Below are 25,458 nucleotides of genomic sequence, written 5' to 3' on the forward strand. Positions count from 1 at the left end.
TGCTACACTGCACCCTGGCTGGCTCGTCTCTTTTCTTGTGATCCTTCTGTGAGGGGATGTCCTATTGTCTACAGATGGGCTTTGAGTCTCCACTCTGCCCTTCCCCTTCATTCACATCGGTATGATTTTTTTGTTCTGGGTCTTCAATGCCTGATACCTGATCCCATCGACACCTCATAATCACACATGCTGGTGTGCTTCTTCTATGTGGGCTTTGTTGCTTCTCAGCTAGATGGCCGCTTTTTTATCGTCAGGCCTTTACCATCCAAGATGCTATCTTTGATAACTGGTCACCATTACATTTCTTCACTATATTTGCTTATGCACCCATTTTGTCTTCAGTGATCGTGTTGGGAAGGTACGCATCACAGAATACCAGGTTATTAGAACAAAGTGTTCTTGCATTGAGGGAGTATTTGAGTAGAGAAAACAACAGGACAGATGGTTCCAGGGGGACATGGGAGAAGGGGAGGTGGGGGAAAGGAAGTGGGGAGCCAACAAACCCAGGGACAAGGGAACAAGTTATCTAAAATCGATGACAAGGAGTGTGTAGGATGCCTGGTAGGGTTTGACAACATGCAATGTAGACAAGTGGAATCAATGAAAGCCTAATAAAGGTCGAACATGATAGTGGGACAAAAGGAAAATAAAAGGAAATAGAGGAAAGAACTATGAGGCAAAGGGCATTTATAGAGGTCTAAATATAGGCATGTAAATATATTTATATATAACAATAGAGAGATCTATGTACACGTATTTCTACGCTAAGTATTAAGCTAGCAGACATTGGGCCTCTACTCAAGGCTGTAAATCTTAATGGAGTAGGGAGCCTCATCTTTTCCCCATCGAATAACTGGGTTTTGACCAATGCACAACCCACAATGCCACTTGGGCTGTTGTGTTTATATTTTAAAGTGTTCTTTGTATCAGATTACACTGTTTTATCTAGGTCTCGAGATTCATCAGGGCCATACTGAAAGGATCAAATGAGCTTTAGTGGGGCCAGAAGTCAGCTAGTGTGCAATCTCTCTCTGCACCAAGCACTACCCCAGCTCCACTTTATAAAGCAACAAACCACGAGCAGGGGGTGACTTTTCATGCCCAATAACAACCGTAAGAATTCATTAAAACTCCCACTGTCATCACATTTCCATCCTTCACTTTTGTGGGTTGGAGATGCATCCCACTCATTCTCCTAAGTGTTACTCCCCAATGTCCCCCCACAATAATGCCAAATTTAAAGTGCTGTTTGCAAACACATGGTTGCTTACTACATGTTTGAAGGTTAACTGCTTGAAGGCTATCTTCCTGAAAGGTGTCTGTCATCAAAAGCAATTAGATCCTATTGTCTGTCCCGCCCTTTCTGATAAGGATCAGAGATTATTCCCCTGGAGAAACTCAAAGATGTCAAAGGTCAAGCCAACTCAGGGACTACCAAGGGGAGGCTGCCATCTTGATTCTAGAGCAGTGGTGCTCAATCTCCTTAATGCCATGACCCTTTAATAGAGTTCATGTTGTGGTGACCCCCCCCAACCATAAAATTATTTTCGCTGTTACTTCATAACTGTTATTTTGCTACTGTTATGAATCGGATGACCCCTGTGAAAGGGTCTTTCAACCCCCAAAGAGGTCTCGACCCACAGGTTGAGAACTGCTGCTCCAGAGCATGTCCACTTGTTATTTATGTACTTGCCTGTCACATATATGCTTCTTGTACAACTCCTTCCTGTTACATAAATGCTTACCATGGTCTGCGTGCCCAGATTATATAAGCTAATGAGTATATATTAAATTCTCTCTCTGTTATGGGACCTAGTTCCTGAAGCAATCATGGAGGTGAGTCCCTGCATGCTTTATCTTGTCTGATGCCTCTTTAATTTACCCCTTTAATACACTCCTGACCCCTTGGATCCATTCAGATGTGGAAGCTGGCCCCACATATCATTTACTAAAGTTGCAATACTACATTGGCAGCTGCCAGAAATTCAAGCCTAATTTAGAACAAAACATGGAACAAGGTGTATCATTGCTGATGTCAGATGGATCTTGACTAAAAGCAGAGAATACCAGAAAGATGTCTGCCTTTGTTTCAGTGACTGTGCAAAGGATTCTGACCGTGTGGACCATAACGAACTGTGATAGCATTGCAACTAATGGAAATTCCAGAGCAATTGTAAGAAAAGAAGGGAAAACTGCATGGTTTAAAATCAGGAAGAGAAGAAGGGAAAACTCCACGGTTTAAAATCAGGAAAGGTATGTGTGAGGGTTGTATCCTCTCACCATACTTAATCTGTATGGTGAGCACATACTCAGGGAAGCCGGAGTTATGAAGACTGCAACATCAGGATTTGAGGAAGACTTATTAACAACCTGCAATACGCAGATGACACAACATTGCTGGCTGAAAGTGAGGGCTTAAAGCACGTGCTGATGCAGATCAAGCAAGGACTGCTGCTTTCAGTGTGGATTAGAATTCCATGTAAAGAAAACAAAAATCCTCACAATTGGAATACTAGATAACCATCATGGTAAACGGAGAAAAGGGTGGGCTTGTCAATAAGTTAATCTTGCTTGGATCTACAATCAATGCTAATGGAAGGAGCAGTCAAAGATCAAATAGCACATTGCATTAAGAGAATCTGCAATTGGGTTGCTTTGAGGACTATGGTGTGCCTGACCCAAGCCATGGTATTTTCAAATTACCTCATATACATGTGAAAGTTGGTCTCATTGAATAAGGAAGACTAAAGAAAAATTAATGCATTTGAACTGTGGTGTTAGCGGCGAAGAATACTGAAAGTATAAGAGACTATCAAAAGAACAAACAGATCTGTCTTAGAAGAAGTACAGCCAGTATATACCTCAGAGGCAAGGAGGGCAAGACTCATGTACCTGAGACATGTTATGGGAGAAATCAGTCCCTGGAGAAGGACATCATGTTCGGTAAAGCGGAGGCAGTGAAAGAAAGGAAGGCCCTCAAAGAGATGGAGTGACACAGCGGCTGCAGCAATGGGCTCAGACATAAGAACCATTGTGAGCATGGTGCAGGACCAGGCAGTGCTTCATTCCGTTGTGCACAGCTTCGCTATGGGTTGGAACCGACTCAAGTGCACCCAGCAACAATGTAAAATAAATTAAACACTGATACATAGGACACTGTGGATGAACCTTGAAACATTTTAAAAATAACAAATTAGATATAGAAGGCCACATATTGTAAGATACCATACATTTGAAATGTTGAAAAAGCAAAATCCATAAAGAGAAACACATGTAGATTAGTAGTTGCCAGGGCCTGGAGAAGCCCAGCTGCTAATTGGCATGTGGTATCTTTTGAGTGTTGCCAATATCCTGCAATTAGACAGTGGTAAAAGTTAAAAAATGCTTTGACTATCCTAAAAAATTCACTGAATTGTGCACTTTAAATTTTCTGCACTTCCTGTAGTGGCCTGAGGTGATCAGTCCAAATGGTTCACTACTCACTTGACCTAGAAAACCCCACAAAATCATGCAAATCAAGCGGGTCAATCTCTGGGTCCACTTTAAGAATACCGTGAAACTGCCCAGGCCATCAAGGGTATGCATGTCCAGAAACCCACCAAATATTTGAAAGACATTGAAGAAGCAGTATATACCCTTCTGACGTTACAATGGTGGGATTGGTTGGTGTGCCCAGGCCAAACAGTGGGGTTGGCCCCAGGGTTGGCCCAAAAAGAGTGCTAAATTTTTGCAGCACATGCTTAAAAATGCAGAGAGTAATGTTGAACTTGTTTAGATGTGGATTCTCTGGTCATTGAAAACATTCAGGTGAACAAAGTCCTCCAAGATGTGATGTTGGACTTAGAGAGCTCATGGCTGGATCAATCCATACATGAGTTCCCCACGCTACATTGAAATGATCCTGACGGAAAAGGAACAAACTGTTCCTAAACCAGAAAAGGGGGCTGCATAGGAGATAAAGATCTCCCAGAAGAAATGGAAGAAGCAAAAACTTATGGCGGAGGAATAAATTAAGCTTAAAATAATAAAAGTTTTTTTTTTAAGTCAAATTTTCTGGTAGGTACAGTATATGAGAATACATTGGATGGACCGTCAGTTTATGATCTAATACAAAGTTTTATTCATCTGTTTTTCATACAATATGCTGCCATTCAAAATATACCTCATAAATAACTCATGCATATAGTAGGCATTCTATAAATATTCTGATATAATATTTAGATATTTTTTAGAATGACTGAAAATCCTGATGTAAAATCCCAGTTGGGAAGTGCATAATCCCACCGTAGACAAAATATATAACTTTACATTTTTATAAGAATTTGCCCCAAAGGGGGAACACTTACAATCTGGAAAATAAAAAGTAAAAAGCTAGTGAAGCACAACACTAACTAGACAACAGTCCCTGGATCAGTGGTGCTTATTGACCAAGGGCTACCTGCACCCTGTGGCCTACAACTCTGACATTCAGTTAAGAGGAGAATTATATACCTCATACCCTCTTCACTGAAAATATTGCAAGGATATGAGCACTTGTCTGTAAAAAATTTAAACCACACTTCTTATGTGAACACACACAAAAAAATCAAATACACTTGATTCTCCAATTTAAAAATTCAGTGCATTCTATCTTAAGCAACAAGAGTTAATTTACAAATAAGCATGAAGCCATTCTAAAAAAGTTATGATAAATTCTGTGGGAGAAATATTGGAAGATCAGCTCAAGAACTTCAGTCCAAATATAAAGCAAATCCTTGCATTAAGGGCCTTCCAATGTTTGAAAATATAAAACAGACTGTTAACATATATAAGGTTAACATTCACTCAAACTATAAAAAATAATTATAGCTCTATTATGAGAGGAAAAAAATTAAAAGCAACCAATTGCCTAACCTTAGAAAAGTAGTTATGCAAACTTATAATCAAATATCCTATAACTACAAAATGAAAATGTCTACTTACTATAATTTTCAAAACTATATAATTCTGTAAAAATTCAAATACATGGACAAATCTATGTTAGTATATACTTGGAAATGTATATATAAAATTCTATTAGATGAAAAAAGCAAAATTAAAAATATACAGTGATTACAATTGTGTAAAAGTGAATATACTACAATAACCAAAACTGAAGTGAATTTTATAGACATAAATAATCATTAGGCTTTTAAAAATTTGTTGCTTAAGATTATAACAAAATAAAAAAGAAAACTTAGGCCATTATTTTAGATAAAACTATACTTCTACATAATACTGGAATATATGCGAACCCTTAAAACAGAGATTTTAAAAACTATGACTTATATATCACAATGTAGTCTATAGGAGACCAGCCCGTTTGGTGACCTCCATTCTACAATACATTCTGGACAATGTGTGCAATTTTAACTGTCCCTTTAAAGCACAAAGCAAAATTTAAAAGCACTGTCCAAATAAGAAAACCAAGCAGCATGCTAACTATGTACTTCATTTGTTCCTGTGTAAAGCCACCAGCATAGGGTGTTAAAAAAAACAATTTTATATACATATTTTACATAACATATATTAACACTATAAATATTTTAAAGAATGGCTTTTACATAATCCTTTTTTCAATATATACCTGTTAATTGCAAATTATGTAAATGCAGTCTTTCAGGTTTATTATTGAAAATGAGTTGCAACATGATTTAGAAAATGGTTAATTTCTTGGATAAAACATAGCATATTTAGAAGTCCGAAAGCCAAGTAAGTCCCTTATTTCATTCCGGAATTTCGACAGGTCCTGGCGTAGTTCATTTAAATTTTCCACAGTTGCCTGATCTGTACTTTGCATCTTCTGTCGCATAGAAGTCAAGTAGCGATGCACTAAGCAGCACATCACTTTTTGGTAGTTTTCATCTCTCTTCTGTTTCAAATTTCTCCATTCCTTAAAAACAAACAGTAATATGATACTGAGGTTCAGAGGGAGGACTTAAATGGAGTGGATGCTTATAATAACAAATTTCACAGATATAAATACCTCTTAAAATGTATTTTATTAGGTTATTTTTATATATATACTCATTTTATTAGGAGCTCTTACAGATATTATAAAAATAAATAATTCAATTAGATCAAGCATAATTGCTGCCACCATCATTTTGAAAATATTTTCTTTCTTCTTGAACTCTTTGAATATCAGCTCCCCTTTATCCCCTCTCCCCCCCACTCTACCTCCCAGGAACTTTATTGTATTATATATTATTATTAATTATTATTGCACATCTTACACCATCCAATGTATCTATTTACCTACAATTCTGTTATTTATTCCCCTTGAGTGGGGTTATACAGTCATCATTGCTATCAGTTCTTCCCCTAGCCCCTGCCCCCTGTCCCCCACTTCCCATACCCCCAGGGAAATATTACTCCCATTACAATTTCTGAAGGGTTTATCTATTTTGGATTTCATGCATCGAACAATCTAATTATACAAATGAACATACACTGATCTAACAAGATTAATGAGGTAAAACTAAGACCATAATAGTAAGGAGAGGTAATAGTAAAGAACTAGGAGATAGTTAGGTGTTTCATCAGTGCTATGCTGCACCCTGGATATATCTTCCCTACCATGTGCCCCTTTTGTGAGGGACTGTCCAATTATCTTACAGGTGGGTTTTGGGTCTCCACTTTGTCTACACTCCTTCACGTCAATTTGATTGCTTGTTTTTGGGCTTCTGATAACTATTCCTGTCAACACCCCATGATCACACAGGCTGGTGTGCTTCTTCCATGTGGGCTTTGTTGCTTCCCTGATAGATGGCCGCTTGTTTAACTTCAAGCCTTTAAGATCCTAGATACTATATCTTTTGATAGCCAGCCACCATCAGCTTTCTTCACCACATTCATTTATGCACCCATTCTGTCTTCAGCAATCGTGTCAGGAAGATGAGTATCATACATTGCCACATTATTAGAACAAACTGTTCTTGTACTGAGGTAAGGTTTAAGTAGAGGCTCAAAGTCCATCTGCTTCCTTATTGTGTGAATATATTTGTGTATATATATATACCCATATATAAACAAATATACCTATCTTTATATATTTACATATATACATATCTATATTTATACCTATACATATAATTTTTAACTTTGTTCTTTCCTCTTGCCCCACTATCATGTTTACCCATCATTCACCCCTCAGTAATTCCTCTCAGTTGCATTTCAATTGATCAAACACGACCAGGAAAGCTACACCCTCCTCACCATCAATTTGGATCCCTTGCTATTTCCCTGTCCCTGTCATTATTGGCTCATCGCTCCCCTCCCCCTGCCTCCTCCTCTTCCATGATTCCCCCCCACCCCCCAAACTGTTGGTCCTGTTACTGTTTTCTTGGAATTGCTTATCCTGCCTATCTTATATAGATAGACACCAAAAGAAAAGAGAGAGACCATACAGATAGTTCTAGTCTAACTGTTGTCCTGACCCAGAGTAGATGAGTATGCCTCTGTTAAATAGCGAGCAGGCCCTGTTGTAATCCATCAGTCCAATCCCCTTCTCTTTCAGGGATCCATATCCCAGGACCTGCTTACCTAACAGCACTTATACCCTTTTATGCAGCATTCGTGTCGGTGAGGCATGCCTTCTACAAGACCCCACTGCTCTTTCTGCAGTCAAGGACGGAGCAGTCTAGTGCCCCACCCCCTACCCCAATACACCTTTAGACTTTCAGTATGGCCCTCTTGTGAATATCCCTCAACTAGTTCTGATGAACAGGCTTTATTTTTGCCACAGCATGTTGCAAAAAGGAGCTAACATTAGTTTAAACAAATAAAATCAGCCTATTTGTTTTGCCCAAAACTATATGCCTGTCTTAATTTTTAAAAATTAATGTGAAGCAGCTTCAGTTTATACTTGGGATCAGCATACTATGACTCATAGGCCAAATATAACCTGCATCCTGTTTACATGTAGTCTGAGAACTAAAAGGGTTTTTAACAATGAACATTTACACCTCCTTAGTGATCAGGAACATCACCTTTGAACTCCAGTTAAGAGAAATGTTATCTGTCCCCACCCCCATTACGTCCCTCCTCACACCAGCCACCAAAGGAACAGGCATTCTTCTCATCAGGAGATCTGCATGACAAAAAGTTATTATGCAGGGACTTCAGAAAGTTCATGGAAAAATTGTTCCACACGTTTTGAAGCCCCCATGTACTCAGTTGTTGTTATATTTTGAATTCTGTCAATAACTATTTTGTAAGAATTTGTTTTCTCATTACATTAATTCATATGCAAAACATTTTATTTTTGTCTCGGCCTGTAAAGCCTAAAATATTAATAAATTAGCAAGGGGGAACTGATCGCAAAGATTGACACATAACCCCACCCTGGGAGAAGAACAACAGAAACCATGGGGGAAGGGAGTCAGCGGTCAGAGTGAGATATGGAAATAACAACAATTTATAATCTATCAAGGGGTCATGAGGGTGGGGAGAAGGGAGCGGAAAAAAAGAGGAACTGATATCAAGGGTTCAATAGAAAGTAAATGTCTAGAAAAGAATGATGGTAACATATATACAAATATGCCTGATACAATTGATGTATGAATTGTAATGAGTTGTAAAGCCTCCCCAATAAAATCTTTTAATTTAAAAAATAGTAAATGAGCAAAATTTAATAAAATTATTTTAAAAATATATACACATATCAATATATTTTATTAATGTTACTAATTAATATATACATATATGCACATATATACACATATATGAGGTGCCTCCAAAGCTTGTGGAAAGATGGAATCCAAAGATAGTGGACTTTTCCCATGAACTTTTTGAAGCTCTCTTGTACATATAGCACACACAAAACCAGCAACAAACTCACTATAATTACTTCATTCCATCTCACTGATCCCCTAGGATGGACTAGACCTGTCCCATTGGGTTTCCACAGCTGTAGCTCTTTACCATAAGGAGACCTTGTATCTTTCACCCATCAAGAAACCAGTGTGTTTGAACCTCTGATCTTTGGGTTAACAGCCCAGCACCTAACCACTGCACCACCAGAGCTCAGATACATATATTAAATAGTAAACGTAGTAAACTGACCCTCTGTAAAAAAAAATTGCAAATTCCTTTTTTTGGTATCAATATAGTTGAAAATCCAGGGATTAATTTTCCAGAGAAACCAGAAAAATGTGAGTTTGCTGTCAGTGGTCATTCTGTGTCTGATTTAGTTTATTGTGCCAACCTGGCCAATAAATACACATGGGGTTAATTGAAGGGCGGAGGGATAAATGGCTCAGTGAGCCTCACCTTTCTAGCTCTCGGGTCTCTTGCTATCTGATGGTCGGACCAGGGTGCAGCTGCCTTACCAGTTCCCTGCTTCAGCTGGCAAGGCTCACTTCCTGCAAGACATCCCCAAGGAGAAGCCACATGGACCTAGCCCGATGCAGCCCTGGGTGCTGGAGCAGCCGTGTGGAGACCCCTGCCAGCGCTGAGATGCTTACACATTCACTGACTCGGATTTACTCCTGCAGTTGGCATCATTGCCTCTGTTTTGTGAGATGAAGGAGGACTTTGTGGATTGGTGTTGGACATATGGGTTAATGTTGGACTTGTGGGCTTGGGCAGCACCGGACTGGAATGTTTTCTTGATGCACACTTAACCTTTATATAAAACTCTCTCGTATACATGAGTTGCTGTGGATTTGTTTCTCTAAACTACCCAGACCAATCTATGCTGACCAAAGAGGGATTCTAAATATTTCCTATGTTCTGAAACTATGAAAAGAGATTTCATGTGTTAGGAAAGCCTGAAAAATCAGAGAGCTTTCTTTCAGCAAACATGTACTGAACCTTCACTCTGTGTTCAACAGTATGGCATGCATGCAGTACGGACAGAGTAGTGGGAAAAAATATCCCTCAGTTGCAGCCTTTACAGAGCTTGTATATTTATGATTTAGGCAGTTCCTGAGATTAGGCACTGTTAAAACTCTATTTTGCAATTTAAACTCCCAATTGCTTACCTTTAAGCTGTTTTGCCGTTTGACCCTGCCTTTTGATGTATGAGAGCAAATCCACTTACTGAGGCTGCTAATCACATAACAGATAGTCTTCGGTGAAGGAACGATGTTGAAGGGCGGGGGTAATGTGCATTTGTCATCAAAGTAGCTAAGCCACAACTTTGCTCGGGCAAACTTCCATTCTTTGTCTTCATGATTCTAAGAAGGCCCATGAAAAAGTAATTTAGAATATAAATCCATACAGATATATGTATATTTGTTTATATAAGTATGTAGGTATGTTTTGAGTGTAGCGAGAGACCATTTTAAACTGCCCAAAAATTAGATTCAAAATCTACAATTAATGCAACTACTGACACTTGAAAAACCTGTATTTAATTTTCAAATGATACCACTTATTAATTCTTGCTATCCTTGGTTGCCTGGTCTACGGCATATGGTTGGTCTGCTCTGAAAACAAATCAGTCAAGTTGCAAGAAGGAGCGCTTACCGCTATCAGTTGGAAGCTTTTATGCAGCATTGCCACCAGCAGCTTTGTCAGCACGATCACCACAACCACGTTGTACGTGCCCACAATCACAGCACCAACAAACGACTGCAGCTCTTCGCCATAGCTGAACCGCGTGACAAAGATCGCCACATGTGCCAAGGAGAAAATATACCAGAACAAAGCAAAACAAGTGCCGATGAACCTGCAATGACAAGTACATTTATGTCAGGGAGTCCATTTTTAGAAATTAACTACCACTCAGATCAAAATTATTTTTAAAAGAAACTTTGATAATCCAAGAATAACACCTTATCACAAGGTTACCTTACAATAGAGATGTCTTACTTTAAACAAAGACATTCAAAAGGAAGCTATGTTCCTATTTAACCCCTCGCTGCCATTCTGTTTGTTCTTAACATAGTTAGCTAGTCCGTGTAGGACCCTATTAAAGTCAAACTAGATGTGGCACTCCTCTGCTCAAACACTTTAAAATGACTCTCAATCTTAGGGGCCTCAAGTTCTTATAGGACTGATAAGGTCCAAGGTCCTACATGATCCCCACCCCCCATGACCTCTGAACTCATCTCCCACATCTCTCCATTTTAGTCACCTGGGTCCAGTCACACTGGCCTCAGGCTTCAACAAGCTCCAGAACCTTATTTGCTTGTGTGTGTGTGTGTGTGTGTGTGTGTGTGTGTGTGTGTGTGTATACACACATGCATGCGTGTTTTGAGCGAAGCACTGCTGGCACAGTAGTTAAGGCACTGAAAAGTCGGTGATTCAAATTCATCAGCTGTTTCCTGTGGGGGAATGATAAGGAATGATATAGGGATTTACAATGTTGAAACTCCTACAAGGGGCTATTGAACTCTCTGAGAGTTGTCTATGAGTTGCAAGAGATTCAAGGGCAGTAGATTCGGGTTGTCTTTGTTGTCCAGGCGGCTCCAGCTCATGGCAAACCTATGTATAAAAGAATGGAATACTGTCTTCTCCAACATTGCCTTCCAGCTTAGGGGGCTCGTCGTCCAGCATTGTTACAATGTTCTGTTGTGATTCACAGGGTTTTCATTGGGTACTTTTAAAAGTCAGGCCTTTCTTCCTAGTTTGCTTAGTCTGGTGATTGCCCTGTCACCTGCACACCATGGATGACCCAAATGGCACTATATTCCCAAATTCCAACTTTGTACTCCTAGCCTTTACCACTCTGTAAGGCACTACATATCTTATCTGTTTTCTTATTTATTGTCTGCCTACCTTCAGTAGAAGGTAAGCTCCATGAGGATAGCTTTGTTCACTGATACCGTATTCATCAGCACTTAGAAAAATTCTAGCACATAATAAAACAAAAAGCTAACACACTGCCAGGCAGTCAATTCTGACTCATACTGACTATATAATAGATGATATATAGATATATATCCATTTAGTGATAATAAATGACTACGTATGTCACATGATTCACAATGGAACCTGACAATGACTGTGAGTCGCTACTGACATTGAACACTTGTGGGCAAGAATCTGACTACCTCTCACTGTACTGGACAGATGAACAACTGCCCTGTCCAAGATGCTAAGAGCACTCCAAATGCCAAGGGTTTCCCCACTGCGAGAAACTGCAGGATGGAGGGCAATGCAATGACAGAGACCTACTATTAGAGTAAAATTCTGCATATAATGATGGCGATTACAAATTAATGAAAAGCAAAGTATTTATGAAAGTTCACAAGTACTCAGGAGGAACCTCGTTCATGAAGGTCCCTGGCAGAGAGAAGGATACTGACGCAACATTTAAAAAGGCACTCACGAGTGAAAGGTGTCGTTGCTTTGCTGTTCACAGAAGATGCCCACACAGTCCTTCTGCTCCTTTGGAGTATAGCCTTTATCATAGAGTTGTGTCAGGCCAATTGTGAAAGAAAACAGAACAAGGAGGAACATCCCAAGGAATTTCCCAAAATCTTGTAACATCTGTCCCATTGATATCTGCAGAGTATATTACATTGGTGTTCATTAAAATGATCATGAAAAGCAAAACATTACCAGGTCAGACTAAAAAGAGGAAGATAACTTATTGCCCATAGGTTATCCTTTTTATTCTAGCTGAATGTAATAGTTCTGACTTTTAAAATAAAATTTAAAAATCCAGCTGTCTAAGAAAAAGCCCTTCCAGTCATGCTGTCATCATTCCAATGTGCTTGTGGGTCATCCTACAACTCAAGTACAATGAGACTCTCTGGCCTCCATGACCTCCAATGTTCTTTTTCCTAAAAGAAAGAGAGAAAATGCCCACTCCCAAGGGCACCCTAAGATTCAAAGCAGCTGAAATCACTCATTAGATACAGCAGTAATATGCCATTTATGCTACACAGGACATTCCTTAAATCTGTTACACCCAGTGAAACGAAATGCTTCACGAAGAATTAAGTATACGCAGTCATGTGGCAGGTACTTCGTTAACTCGGCATTCTTAAGCTGCCTTGCATTCCTTTCTAGGTCTGCACAGTTCACTCCGCTGGCTCTAAAGGCAAGGGCAAAGGGATTCGACATTTATTTACAGCCCACTGGGGGCCAGGTCTGGGAGAATGATGCGGCCATCTGCTCTTTTAAGTATTTCCAGCCTTGGAAAGCCCTGTGGAGGGTCGCTGTCACTCAGCTACAAAACTGACACCAACCCTGCAAACCCCACAACATCCGATACTGGAGGCAAGGGTCAGGGGTCAAGCAACCTGGTAAGTATTGGAGAATTTGTACCAAGCTGTGAGAATCCAAAGGGGTAGTTAACCAGTTGTAATATTACTAATTCTAATTATTAGACCAAACAGAAAGGAAGACATTTAGATAAGCATCTTCAATGATAAGGATTTTTGGTATCTAAGATTACAAAGGGCAGACCCTCACTGACCCCTTCACTGTTTCTGAATGGATCTTTGCTTGGAACTTCTGCCTCAGGGATCCTACTCAGAACACTCTATTCAACTACTGTGGGGCATTTAGTGGGAATGCCTGAAACCTCATGATGTGGCTGATATGCTGTAGATGTTCTAGGCAGGAGACATTTTCTTTTCTCAATGAAGACTGGAGGAAATGGGGCTATTGCACAAAAAAGGAAATAAATACTTGAGAAAATTCCCAACTAACTTCTTTCCCTCCTCCCAAACTAACTTTTTTTCTTAGTTTTTCTTTCATTTAGTTTTTCTAGAATCGAGGCCCCAAAGGGCGGGGTTAAGGTAATCTAGAAAAGAGGAGGGGTTGTTTCCTGGCTCTTTGGGATTCTAAAGAAGGGGAGCTGATATTTTGCAGCAGGAAGGGGACCGATCTGCCCTATGCCTGGAGTTCAATCACCAGGCTCATACCATCTTACACAGATTTTGGACTTGGGAGCTCCTTGGGCAGCAAAAGTGAAATTCCAGGGGCCTCTCTCTTCCATCCTCCACCTGATCTACTCTCACGGACACTGGCAAGCTCGGTTAGAGCCTTCACACTGCGAGGAACCGCCATGAAGATAATGGTGTCAGGAAGACTAGGGACATTCATCATAGGGCTACTCTGTCATCCCTCCAGAACCCCAAGCAGCATTCACAGCCTTCATTTCCAACGAAGCAGGGAAATCCTAACTTCCTATAGAATTAAATGTTCTTCATTGCTAAGCTATAGTAGATGCTGCTTCTCTGACTTACAGTAATAACAGCAATGAGCATTTAGTGTAAGTCACATACTGGCTAAACTATTGTTTCCCAAAGTGAGCAATGCCACCCCAGGGGGTAGGGGAGGCTTAAATGATCCAGGGAGCTGCAAAACCAGATACCTACACTTTATCCTGGATTATGGACTACACTACAAAAGTTCTAATTGTTAGGGAAGCATGGAGTAATTTTTTTTTTTCCTGAAAAGGGGGCAGTAGGTTAAGGTGACCAGATTTTAACATTGGTAAAGCGGGACAAAAGCGGGATACCATTGATAAAACTCATATCCTGGCGAAATAGCCACATGGCAGCCGAAAACCGTATACCCTAGCTTGTTGTTGCATTCTTTTCAAAAGTCGGGACTTTAAAAAAATGCGGCAGGACGCAGGAAAAATTGTTAAAAATCCAGACTGTCCCGCCAAAAGCGGGATGTCTGGTCACCTTACAGTAGGTCAAATAAATTTGGGAATTTATGGTCTAAACAGATGAGGGTTTTTTTTTTCTGTCTTAAAAAAAGATGGAAGGAAAGAGAAAACAAAATATAAAGAAAAGAGAAAGAGAGAGAACACCAAGACAACCATAATGATGATGTTCTGATAGCGTTCTCACAAATAAAAAGAAGTCTTTGGGTGGGCTAGACCTAGCCAAATGAAAATTCTATTTTGTGTATGAGCTCATGCAGTTAGGCCCTCCTTGCCTCTGCTCAGATCTCAGGAAAAGAAAAAGGTCAAAGAAATATAAAATGTGTCTAGTCTCTTCTGTATAACCATTGTAATACTAGGACTATATTTGTCTTTTGGATTTTTATTCCCTATTTTTTTCAATGATAAGATTGAATATTTAATAAGATATTTATAATAATGCAGTTCATTTAAAAAAGTCCTATACTTTTAATTGGGGTGTAGTTCCACCAATAGCTATAGTCCCAGAGCCTCCAGGGGCAGCTCTACCTTGTCCCATAGGGAAGCTACGAGCCTGAATTGACATGACTTCACGGCAGGGAAGGTTTTTGAGTGGATGTGTTTGTGGATATGTACTGAGCTACTTCAAACAGTGTGTGGGAAAACGGAAGGAAAAGATAATGACATTTCCCATGAACTTTCTGGAGCACCGTCAATATGTATGCCCTACATATACAAACACTATACCCAAATAAAATACTATAAATATTTTACTCATATTTCATATATATGATTTTAAAAACAACAAACAAAACTCACTGCCCTGCTCTTTACCATCTGTGTCCAATATCGAGTCAATGCCAACTCATATCGGACAGGGTACAACTGCTCCTGTGAGTTCCCTAGGCTTATAACCGTTCATGGTAGAAAGCCCCGTCTTTCTCTTGAGGAGGAGCTGGTAGTTTCAAAGTGTGGACCTTGGGGATTGCAGCCTAACACATAACCACAACGCCACTAGCACTCCAATATATATGACATACTACATCCAAATTAAAGATTAACTTAAAGTTAGTAAATTTTCAAGAACTTGGACACAGACAGTGAAGAAGCATGATCTATAATTAAAGTGCTGTAACATTCTGACCTAATCTCCATGAGACAGATCTTTGTTTGGATTTCCTTTGCCACTCTTCTCTTCCTCCCAGATACTACCACTTTGTTTTCTTCTGCTCACCCTCCCTTTTCCTTAAATGGCCAAAGTATGTTAAGTGAAGTATAAACTTCCAAGGCAGGGCTCTTCTGTGCATTCGACTCAAAGGCCAGTGGACGTTTTTTCCAGCCTGGCTGGTGGGAGCAGGCACCATTGTAAGTAGTGAGTGCCTTGTGCGACTTCTTTGGGATGGCTCTCTCCCCACCCTTGGCTGGGTTTCAGACACACAGGTTGATCAGTGCTTGGCTGAATGCGCAGAGGCCTGGCCTCTGCTGATCTTGGAGTTCTCTGTGTGCTGCTTTTTCAGCCCACTGTTCTTCCTACAAACTTGACCTACTTGGGTCTCACCGGCTCTCCCTTTCCTGCAAATAGGAATTCTGCCAGGTTCTGGGTTTCTCCTCCCTGTGGAATCACCTGAACACTCTAATAAGGCAATCTATATTTTTTGTTTCTTACAGATCAGTTTTTCCACTGTCAGTGTCCAAGTTCTTGAAAACATATTCACTACTTTTTCACCCACTGCCATTGAGTCAATTCTGACCCCGTAGGGCAGGTAGAACTGCAAGACTGTAACTGTTCATTGAAGAAGAAAGTCTCTTCTTTCTCCCATGAAGTGCCTGGTGGTTTCAAACTGCTGACCTGTGGTTAGCAGCCTAATACGTAACCACTACACCAGGGGTGTTAAACTGGCAGCCCACAGGCTGCGTGCGACCCCAAGTTAATTTTTTGTGGCTCACAATGCTCTGAAATAAAATATAATGAGGGAATCATGTCTACAGCATTGCCTCGATCTCCCCTAAGCACTATTTTCTTCATAACAATTTTTCTATTTTCATTTTATTTCAGAACATTGTGGGCCACAAAAAATTACCTCGCGGGCCGCATGCAGCCTGCGGGCCACCAGTTTGACACCCCTACACTACACCATCAGGGGTTCTTATCTTGAAAACTAGTTTTATATATTTTATCAATTTTATTTCTCCCGCCCCCGCCCCATTTATCCTTTTGGCTGGAAATGGAAGTCATAAACTGACTCTTCATTCTAAAACAATAATAATACACTTTCTCTTTTTAACCCTTTGTAGAAATCTATAAAGGAATTTCCAGTATAGAAGCCTGGCAATGTCATCAGTGTGTGGCTTAAAAAATCAATAAGCATGTAAAGACTCTTGTTACCTCTTGATTAAGATGTACAAGAAAGATATTAGTAACAAAAATAAATCAAACCAACAGATAGTCAAAAGCAGTGTGTCACATGGTATGTTTTGAGAGAAAGCGGTAACCCGAGTATAACTCCTGAAAAACAGGCTGTGAAGTGAATTTCAGTAGTGCTGGTTTGAACAAGGTTAAACAGATATCTTTTTTCTCAAAGGTTGCAATGTGATAACGTGCACTGTGAGTTCTCCAAAGAGGTGTGTACAGCACGCAGTCGCAAATGTATTTACATCAGACCATCTCATAGGACTCTGGCATAAAAGACTGCTGCAGAATGATAGCATGATCCTTTATAAATATTCTCTTATCTCTGTTTGGAAAAGGTAATTATGTGCATTTTATTTAAAACAATTTCCTTTAACAATAAAGAAGAGAATTGAAATTGTTAACAAATCTTGACTTAGGCAACTCAGATTTTTAGACTTATAATTTTGACTAAGTTGTAGACCTAGTTACATAAAAGAGTTAATCTTACCTTTGAAAAACCGTCAACTACTATTCTCTTAGGGATGAATTAAACCAAGTTGAGCCATATATTTGGTGTAAAGAGACTTCAGAATACAGTCCTAGATTCTTTTTTTCCCCCCTAGAGTCTTACACTTAATAAACATGCTACATTATATACATCATATGCCATGTCAAATGCTTAATTTCTTTAATTATGAAGTGCTTGGCTGCATGATTTCGATGAATGTTTCAGCTCTAAGTATGCCATATTCTACAATATAACACTTAGCCTTTATTCAATACAAGTAAGAGTACTTTAAAACATATATCTTGTTGTTCTTAAATGCTGTCAAGTTGGTTCCAACACATAGTAACTGTACATAAACAGAACAAAACACTCACTGCTCAGTGCGACAACATCTTCACAACTCTGATGTTTGAGCCCACTGTTGTAGACACTGTGTCAGTTTAGCACACTGAGGGCCTTCCTCTTTTTGACTGCTCATTCACTTTCTCAAGCATGATGTCCTTCTCCAAGGACTGGTCTATCCTAAAAATTCGTCCGACAGTGTATGCAATGAAGTCTTACCATTCTTGCTTCTACAGAGCATTCTCGCTGGTCTTCCTCCAGGACAGAGGTTTGTTCTTCTGGCCGTTCTCACCAGCATCACACTTTAAATTCATCAATTCATCTATAGTCTTCCTTATTCATTGTCCAACTTTAACATGCAGTTGAAGTGATGGCAAATACCATGACTTGGGGCAGGCACACCTTAAGTTCTAAAATTACCATCCTTGCTCTTCAATATTTTAAAGAGCTCTTGTAGAGCAGATTTGCCCAATGCAGTATTGTCAGTTGATTTCTTGACTGCTGCTTCCATGAGCAGTGATTTTGAGTCCAAGCAAGACAAAAATCCTTGACAGCTTCAATCTTTTTTCCATTTATCATGATGCTGTCCAACTGTCATCCTTGATCTTCATCAGCAGGTGTTTCCTTCAAGTCCTCCTTGTTTTCAGCAAGAAAGTTTGTACATATTTTAAAAATCATCATGAAAAATGGTTATTTGTTTGCACAGGACCTCTCTCAAATCTATTATCTAAAATACTTAAAATCTTAAATGTGAGATTCATTTTGGTTAAAAAGCAAATTTTTCTATCCCTCTACTGTCTGAAGTGAGGAACCCTGGCAGTACAGTGGGTTCAGTGATGGATAGCTAACCACAAGGTCAGGGCTCATGCACTCACAGCACTCTGAGAGAAAGGTGCTGCCTTCTGCTCCTGTGGGATTTAGTCTTGCAAACCTCATGGAATAGGTCGACACCAGCCTGCTAGATTTCTCCTAGATGGAATCAACTCAACAGAAGCTGGATTTTGTTTTATTGTCATAAGTATAATAAGTACAAACCTATCGATGGAAAGGGATGAGAAGGCCAACAAACCATAGTTCAAACCAGTTGCCTTTGAGTTGACTCCAACTCATGACGATCCTGTTTGTGTCAGAGTATATTTCCAGACCTTTCTTTTGAGGTGCCTCTGAGTAAACTCAAATTGCCCACCTTTAAGTAGCAATGTGACCTGTTTGTACCATTCAGGGATGCCCTTAAATGGCTGAAAGCAAAGGATTATCATTCAGCCAGAAGCAAGGCATATGGACAGGCTGTGCTACTTATTTTTTTTCAAAAGCAAAGGCTAGCTGAAACATTGATTGAATAATGTTCCAGTGGATAAGCAGAAAGATATATTGATAGTGTGTTAGTCCGGGTAGACTAGAGAAACAAATCCAAGGAGACTCATATGTGTATAAGAAAGAGCTTTATATAAAGAGTAATTGGACTTTAAAAAAACATTCCAGCCCAGTCCAGATCAAGTCCACAAGTTCGATATCAGCCCATACATCCTATACCAATCTATTAAAGTCCTCTTCAGACTCACAAAACACATGCAATGACACTGAATGCAGGAAGAGGATGGGTGGGAAGTCTTGTGGATCCAGAGGTGTTGTAAGCATCTCAGCGCTGGCAGGGGTCTCCACATGGCTCCTTCAGCTCCAGGGCTCTAGCATAATTCCACATGTCTTGTCTACAGGAATGTCTCACAGGGAATGAGTGTGTCCCGCCTCCAGTGAGCTATTTATCTTCGTAGAGCTTCCAAATGAGGTCATCAAGGTCCTATCTGATTGACAGGCTAAACTCCACCCCTTTACTCTTAAGTCTCACATTGACAACAGATTATGTAACTACCACAGATAGTATCTAACAAGTGTCTTTAAGAAATTCAATTATTTACCTGTAAGGGACCCAAGATAGAGCTGGTTGTGTACATAAAAAAGAGCCGAAGATAACTCAGAACATTTGCAAATGCAAAAAGCCCTTCTGCTACCAGTGTAGGATGGAATGCATCCCAGTCTTTCCGATCAGCAAAATCATGAAACTAAGATTAGAAAGAAAAAAGATATGGGTAAATAACTCCATCAATTTAGGACTATAAAATAAATATTGTGGTTGTTGAAAGGAACCTATTTTATTGATGTCTCCTACTGGGGATCTCCATGTATGTTCTATAGAATTCTCCTTTTTAATAGAAATAACTATATCTTAATAAAGGATTTATATATGTGTGTATGTGAGGCAATATCATTTAACTCTCCCTGAGGGGACTTCAAATAGCTCAGGGAAAACAGCATGAAAAAATAATGGATTTTCACAAATTTTTTGAAGACCCTCATAGCAAGAAGTTTTCAGAAAAGATTCTTTCTTAAAATCGTAAATGATTTTTTAAAATTGTCATTAAACTTTAAAAAAAATCATTTTATTGGGGGGCTATTACAAATCTTATGACAATCCATCACTCAATTGTATTAAGCACACTTGTACATATGTTGCCATCAACATTTCTAAAACATTTTATTTCTACTTGAGTCCTTGATATCACCTCCTCTGCTTTCTCCTCCCACCCCCACCCTCCCACCCTCTTGAATCCTTGATCAATTATATATTGTTGTTATTTCATGTCTTACACTGTTGTCTCCCTACACCCACATTTCTGTTATTTGTTCCCCTGGGGGATGGGCTATATATCCAACCTTGTGATAGGTTCTCACTTTCTGCCTCTTCCCCTCTGCCCACACCCACCATCACCCTACATTCATAATATCGCTACTCCCACTACCTGTCCTGAATTCCATGTGTTGACAGCTCTTATCTGTACCAATGTGTGTTCTCTGATCTAGCCAGATTTGTAAGGTAGAACTGGGCCATGGTAGTGGTGGGGAGGAAGTATTCAGGAGCCAGAGGAATGATGTGTGTTTCTTCGGTGCTATACTACACCCTGGTTGAACTGTCCCTTCCTTGTAACCCTTCTGTGGGGAGATGTCCAACTGTCTACATGTCATTAAACTTTTCATGAGTTAAATGCTGGCTCATATGTCTTAAATTCTGCTACACAACCTTTTTATATAAGATTTCATATTAAAGTGACCTAGTTGTTTATTCGGGATTCTGCAATGAGACATAGAGTTTCTTTCTTTTCCTGTTTAAATTTCAAGAGAAAGAGAGCGCATCATTGTACCTAGAGAGCGCATGGTCATAAATCCACCAAGTTGCCTGGGGCAGTCCTAGATTGTATACTAGTTATTTTAACATAATAATAGTTCATTATTGAGATCTAGATACAGGCATGTACATATGAAAATATATTTATATATGATGATGGGGAAATAGATCTATGTACATATATTTACAGGTTTAGTATTAAGGAAGCAGAGGACATTAGGTCTCTACTCAAGGACTCCCTCAACACAAGAACACTTTGTTCTAATAATCAGACACTCTGAGATGCTCCCTTTCCCGACACAATCGCTGAAGACAAAGCGGGTGCATAAGCAAATGTGATGTAGAAAGCTGATGGTGCCTGGCTAAAAAAAGATAGCGTCAGGAGTCTTAAAGGCTGGAAGATAAACAAGCAGCCATCTAGCTGAGAAACAACAAAGCTCACATAGAAGAAGCATACCAGCCTGTGTGATTATGAGGTGTCAATGGGACCAGGTACTAGGCATCAAAGACCCAGAGTAAAAAAATCACAATGTGAATAAGGGGGGGAGTGCAGAGTGGAGGCCCAAAGCCATTCTGTAAGCAATTGGACATCCCCTTACAGAAGGGTCGTGGGGAGAAGATGGGCCAGTCAGGGTGCAATGTAGCACTGATGAAACATACAGCTTTCCTCTGGTTCTTTAATGCTTCCCACCCCCAACCACTATCATGACCTTAATTCTACCTTACAAATCTAGCTAGACCAAAGCATGTACATGGGTACTGATAAGAGCTGGAAGCACAGGGAATATAAGACAGATAAACTTCTCGGGACCAATATTGAGAGTGGCCATACCAGGAGGGTAAGGGGAAGGTGGATGGAGAAAGGGGGAACCGATCACAATAACCTATCTATAACCCCCTCCCAAGGGGATGGATAACAGACAGGGGGTGGGAGGAGACATCCGACAGTGCAAGAGATGAAAAAAAAATTGTAAATTATCAAGGGTTCATGAGGGAGGGAGGAAAAGAGAGGGGAACAAATGCGGAGCTGATACCAAAGGCTCAGATAGAAAGAAAATGCTTTGAAAATGATGATGGCAGCATATGTAAAAATGTGCTTGAGACAATGGATGGATGTATGGATTGTGATAACAGTTGTACGAGCCCCCAATAAAATAATAAAAAAAAAAAATTCATTCTCAAAAGTGACTTTGTTTGGACGATATATTATATGAGCACTCTACTTCTAGTGCTGAAATCAGTCTGAAAAAGTAACGTCCCTCAACTTCGGTAGCAAACCATTATTCATGTATAACTAATTTCTTAGAAATCTCATATTCAGACTATTAAACCTAAACAATTATGTACTACTCAAAGTACAGAACACAAAAATAATTTTGTTTACTGTAAAATTATATAAAATAACAGAACTCAAACTCAAGAAAAAGTTTTGAATACTGTAAAATTATATAAAATAACCAGTTAGAAATGAGGAGCTGATGCCAGAGGCTGAAGTGGAGAGCAAATGTTTTGAGAATGATAAGAGCAATGAATGTACAAATGTGCTTTACACAATTGATGTATGTTTGGATTGTGATAAGAGTTGTATGAGACCCTAATAAAATGATTAAAAATAAATAAATAACCAGTTTGTCTTTTCAATTATCTCTAAATTGATAAAAACAAAACCCCAAAGCCCAGAATATTGTCACTTAGTTGTTTGAATGCCACATCCACAAAAAACTCCAAACTCAGGATTAAACAAAGATATTAAATCTATTACCTTTTCTAGGCTAGGGAGAGCTTAAATCTTGATGTAAATAAATACACACACACAGGTATATACACACACACTCATGTGTTTGTGTGTGTGTGTGTATGTCTATATATACATATGGTTAAACTTTTATCAGATTCTAAAGTAGGCACCAGAAAAATGATTACCTTGACATGACTTTATAAAGCTGTGTACAAAAATAAGCATGATTTAGAATATGCAAATATGTATAATTAATTTCATTCAGATAACCTTTTTTTCTGGAAGATAAAACAAATATACAGCACTCATTGTTTTAAGTTACCTTTGTGTTCATATTTTAAGTATTTATTGACCAATGAGGTAAATGAACCTAGCTCAGATATAAGGAATCAGGATTTGGTAGAAAGAACATGCCTAGACAGACCTGGATTTAAATCCAGTCTTGGTTTCTTACTGTGTGGTCTTGGATAAGTTACTTAATATCTCTGAGCTTCATTTTCCTTATTTGCAAAATAGGGATAAGGACATCTGTCTCAAGAGTCCCTGTGAGGATAAAATGAGATAAAGTATATCAAGTATCAACCATGGTGCCTGGCATATAATAGGTAACTAACATTGAAAGGCAATTAGCATTTTTATACCAGTAGAAAGGGAAGAAAACCGTGTGCACTACTCTCTTGCACATAGATGGGCTTGAAATAAAAACACAGCAAACACAGACGTGGGTCAGTGTAACAAATCTAAATGTCTCAAGTATTTTCTACAAAAATTTGATCTGTACCTCCAATTGACATAGTTAATAGTCACCTTGTTATGAGCAACCATTTTGAGGGCAAAGGTTGCCAAATAGAGGGAATTCATGACAAAACTGAGTTGATTCCGAGATTCTTCTAAAAAGTCTTCTAATCCTTCATACCAGAGTCTTTTAATGTCTGACCAAATCATCCCTGAAAAAGGAAGAAAAAGAAATTAGGTAAAAGTCTCTTAATTCAATAAGGCTAAAGTATACTTTAAGGCTCAAAATACTAAGTTAATAACACTTAGATAACTGGAGGTTCCTTCAAAATAAAGAACAAGAACTTTTAGTAAACACTTCCCACACTCTGAAGGTAAACAAAACTTTGTTTCATATGATAGTATCTTTCCCATAAAGCAGTAACAAGTCCTATGAAACAAAAATAGGAATACAAATAAAATGATGCTTTGCCTGTGTATGTACACACACACACACACACACACACACACACACACACACACACACACACACCAGCTCAGTCCACGATCCTTTCTATTCATTATACACATTCACTCCATTAGTGATCTCATCCAGTCTCGTGGCATTAATACCACGAGACCATATGGTAAAGACTCTCAAATTTGTCTCTGAAATTAACCTGAGGGGCCCTGATGGATTAGTGATTATGCATTTGGCTGCTAACCAAAAGGTCAATGATTCAAAGCTGCCAGCTGTTCTGTGGAGAAAGATGTAACCATTGTGTTTGTAAAGAACTATAACCGTGGCAATTCTACCCTGTCATATAGGGCCACTATGAATTGGAGTCCACTAGATAGCAATGGGTATAGGTAACTGATATTTATATAACCCAAAACTCCAAACCTCTCTCCTAAAGTTTAGGCATTTTACTACTCTGCATCTCCAATTGGATATCTAACAGAGATCCTAACATATCCAAACTTAAATTCTAATCACAGTCACAAATCCAATGCAGTTACAGACTTCTTCATCTCAGTTGATCACAATTCTACTTTCCCTTGCTCAATACAAATGACTTTGAATCATCCTTAATGCCTACATTCAATCCAATAGCCAATCTTGTTGGCTCTATCTTCAAAAGGTATTTAGACCCTTAACTCTTCTCACTACTACTTCAACTTTATAGTATCATCCTTTCCAGCCTAGATTAATTACTAAGCTAGCACTAACTGTTCTCCCTGCTTCTACTCTTAGCCACTTAAAGCTTTTCTCAACATAGCAACTAGTGTGGTCCTGAAAGGCAGATTGTTACTTCTTTTCTTGGAATGCTGTATAGCTCCCTGAAGAGAATGAACTAATAGCAGGTCTGAACACTTTCTCCATGGGAATATAACCTCAGGTTATCATCTACTAAAATGGTTTCCTTGGAAACATTCTATATTTAGAAAGGATGGAAGGCTAACTGTGTTCAACACTGTTATAAATACAATCAATGACTGGGAAATTGCATCTGGTCCATAAGAGTGTAAGTAGATTCAACGTTCCTGAAAGAATGCATAACCAGAATCATAAAAACATTTCAGAAACACACCCTCAGTTGCTCTGTGTGAAGTGGGAGTTAATATGTAGTGGAGTTATATTCTTGGGCTATTATAAGACACAGTTCCTGCTTGATTTGAGGCATCCCAAAAAGGGAAGTCCACACCCACCCTCATGGTCTCATCCCCTACAAGACACTATGCCCATTACAGGAAGGGGAGTTATATTCTTAATATGTAGTGGAGTTATATTTTTGGGCTGTTATAAAGTCAAGGGAAATAGAGGAAAGAGCTGGGAGGCAAAGGGCATTTATAGAAGTCTAGAGAAAGACATGTACATATGCAAATATATTTATATGAGGATGGGGAAATAAATCTATGTGTCTATATTTATAGGTTTAGTATTAAGGTAGCAGAAGGACATTGGGCCTCCACTCAAGTACTCCCTCAATGCAAAAATACTTTCTTA

The 25,458-nt window shown here is 39.1% G+C and overlaps 1 protein-coding gene across 5 annotated transcripts in view; it reads right to left on the reverse strand.

The window, feature by feature from the left end:
• Nucleotides 1–4,096: 4,096 nt before the first annotated feature.
• TRPC1 (transient receptor potential cation channel subfamily C member 1) overlaps nt 4,097–25,458 on the reverse strand; it is a 77,349-nt gene continuing 55,987 nt past the window's right edge. For all 5 annotated transcript variants that reach the window (XM_004712066.4, XM_004712067.3, XM_045287463.1 and 2 more), the window contains 6 exons: nt 23,544–23,683; nt 19,734–19,877; nt 12,299–12,474; nt 10,492–10,693; nt 10,005–10,199; nt 4,097–5,911 (listed from right to left, as the gene is read on the reverse strand). In XM_004712066.4, coding sequence (XP_004712123.1) covers nt 5,684–5,911; nt 10,005–10,199; nt 10,492–10,693; nt 12,299–12,474; nt 19,734–19,877; nt 23,544–23,683 — 1,085 coding nt within the window. In that variant the 3' untranslated portion in view covers nt 4,097–5,683. The remainder of the gene's footprint in view (nt 5,912–10,004; nt 10,200–10,491; nt 10,694–12,298; nt 12,475–19,733; nt 19,878–23,543; nt 23,684–25,458) is intronic.

The sequence above is a fragment of the Echinops telfairi genome, unplaced genomic scaffold, assembly GCF_000313985.2.
Source record: "Echinops telfairi isolate 266 unplaced genomic scaffold, ASM31398v2 ScPeMD7_16;HRSCAF=60, whole genome shotgun sequence".
Lineage (NCBI taxonomy): Eukaryota > Metazoa > Chordata > Mammalia > Afrosoricida > Tenrecidae > Echinops > Echinops telfairi.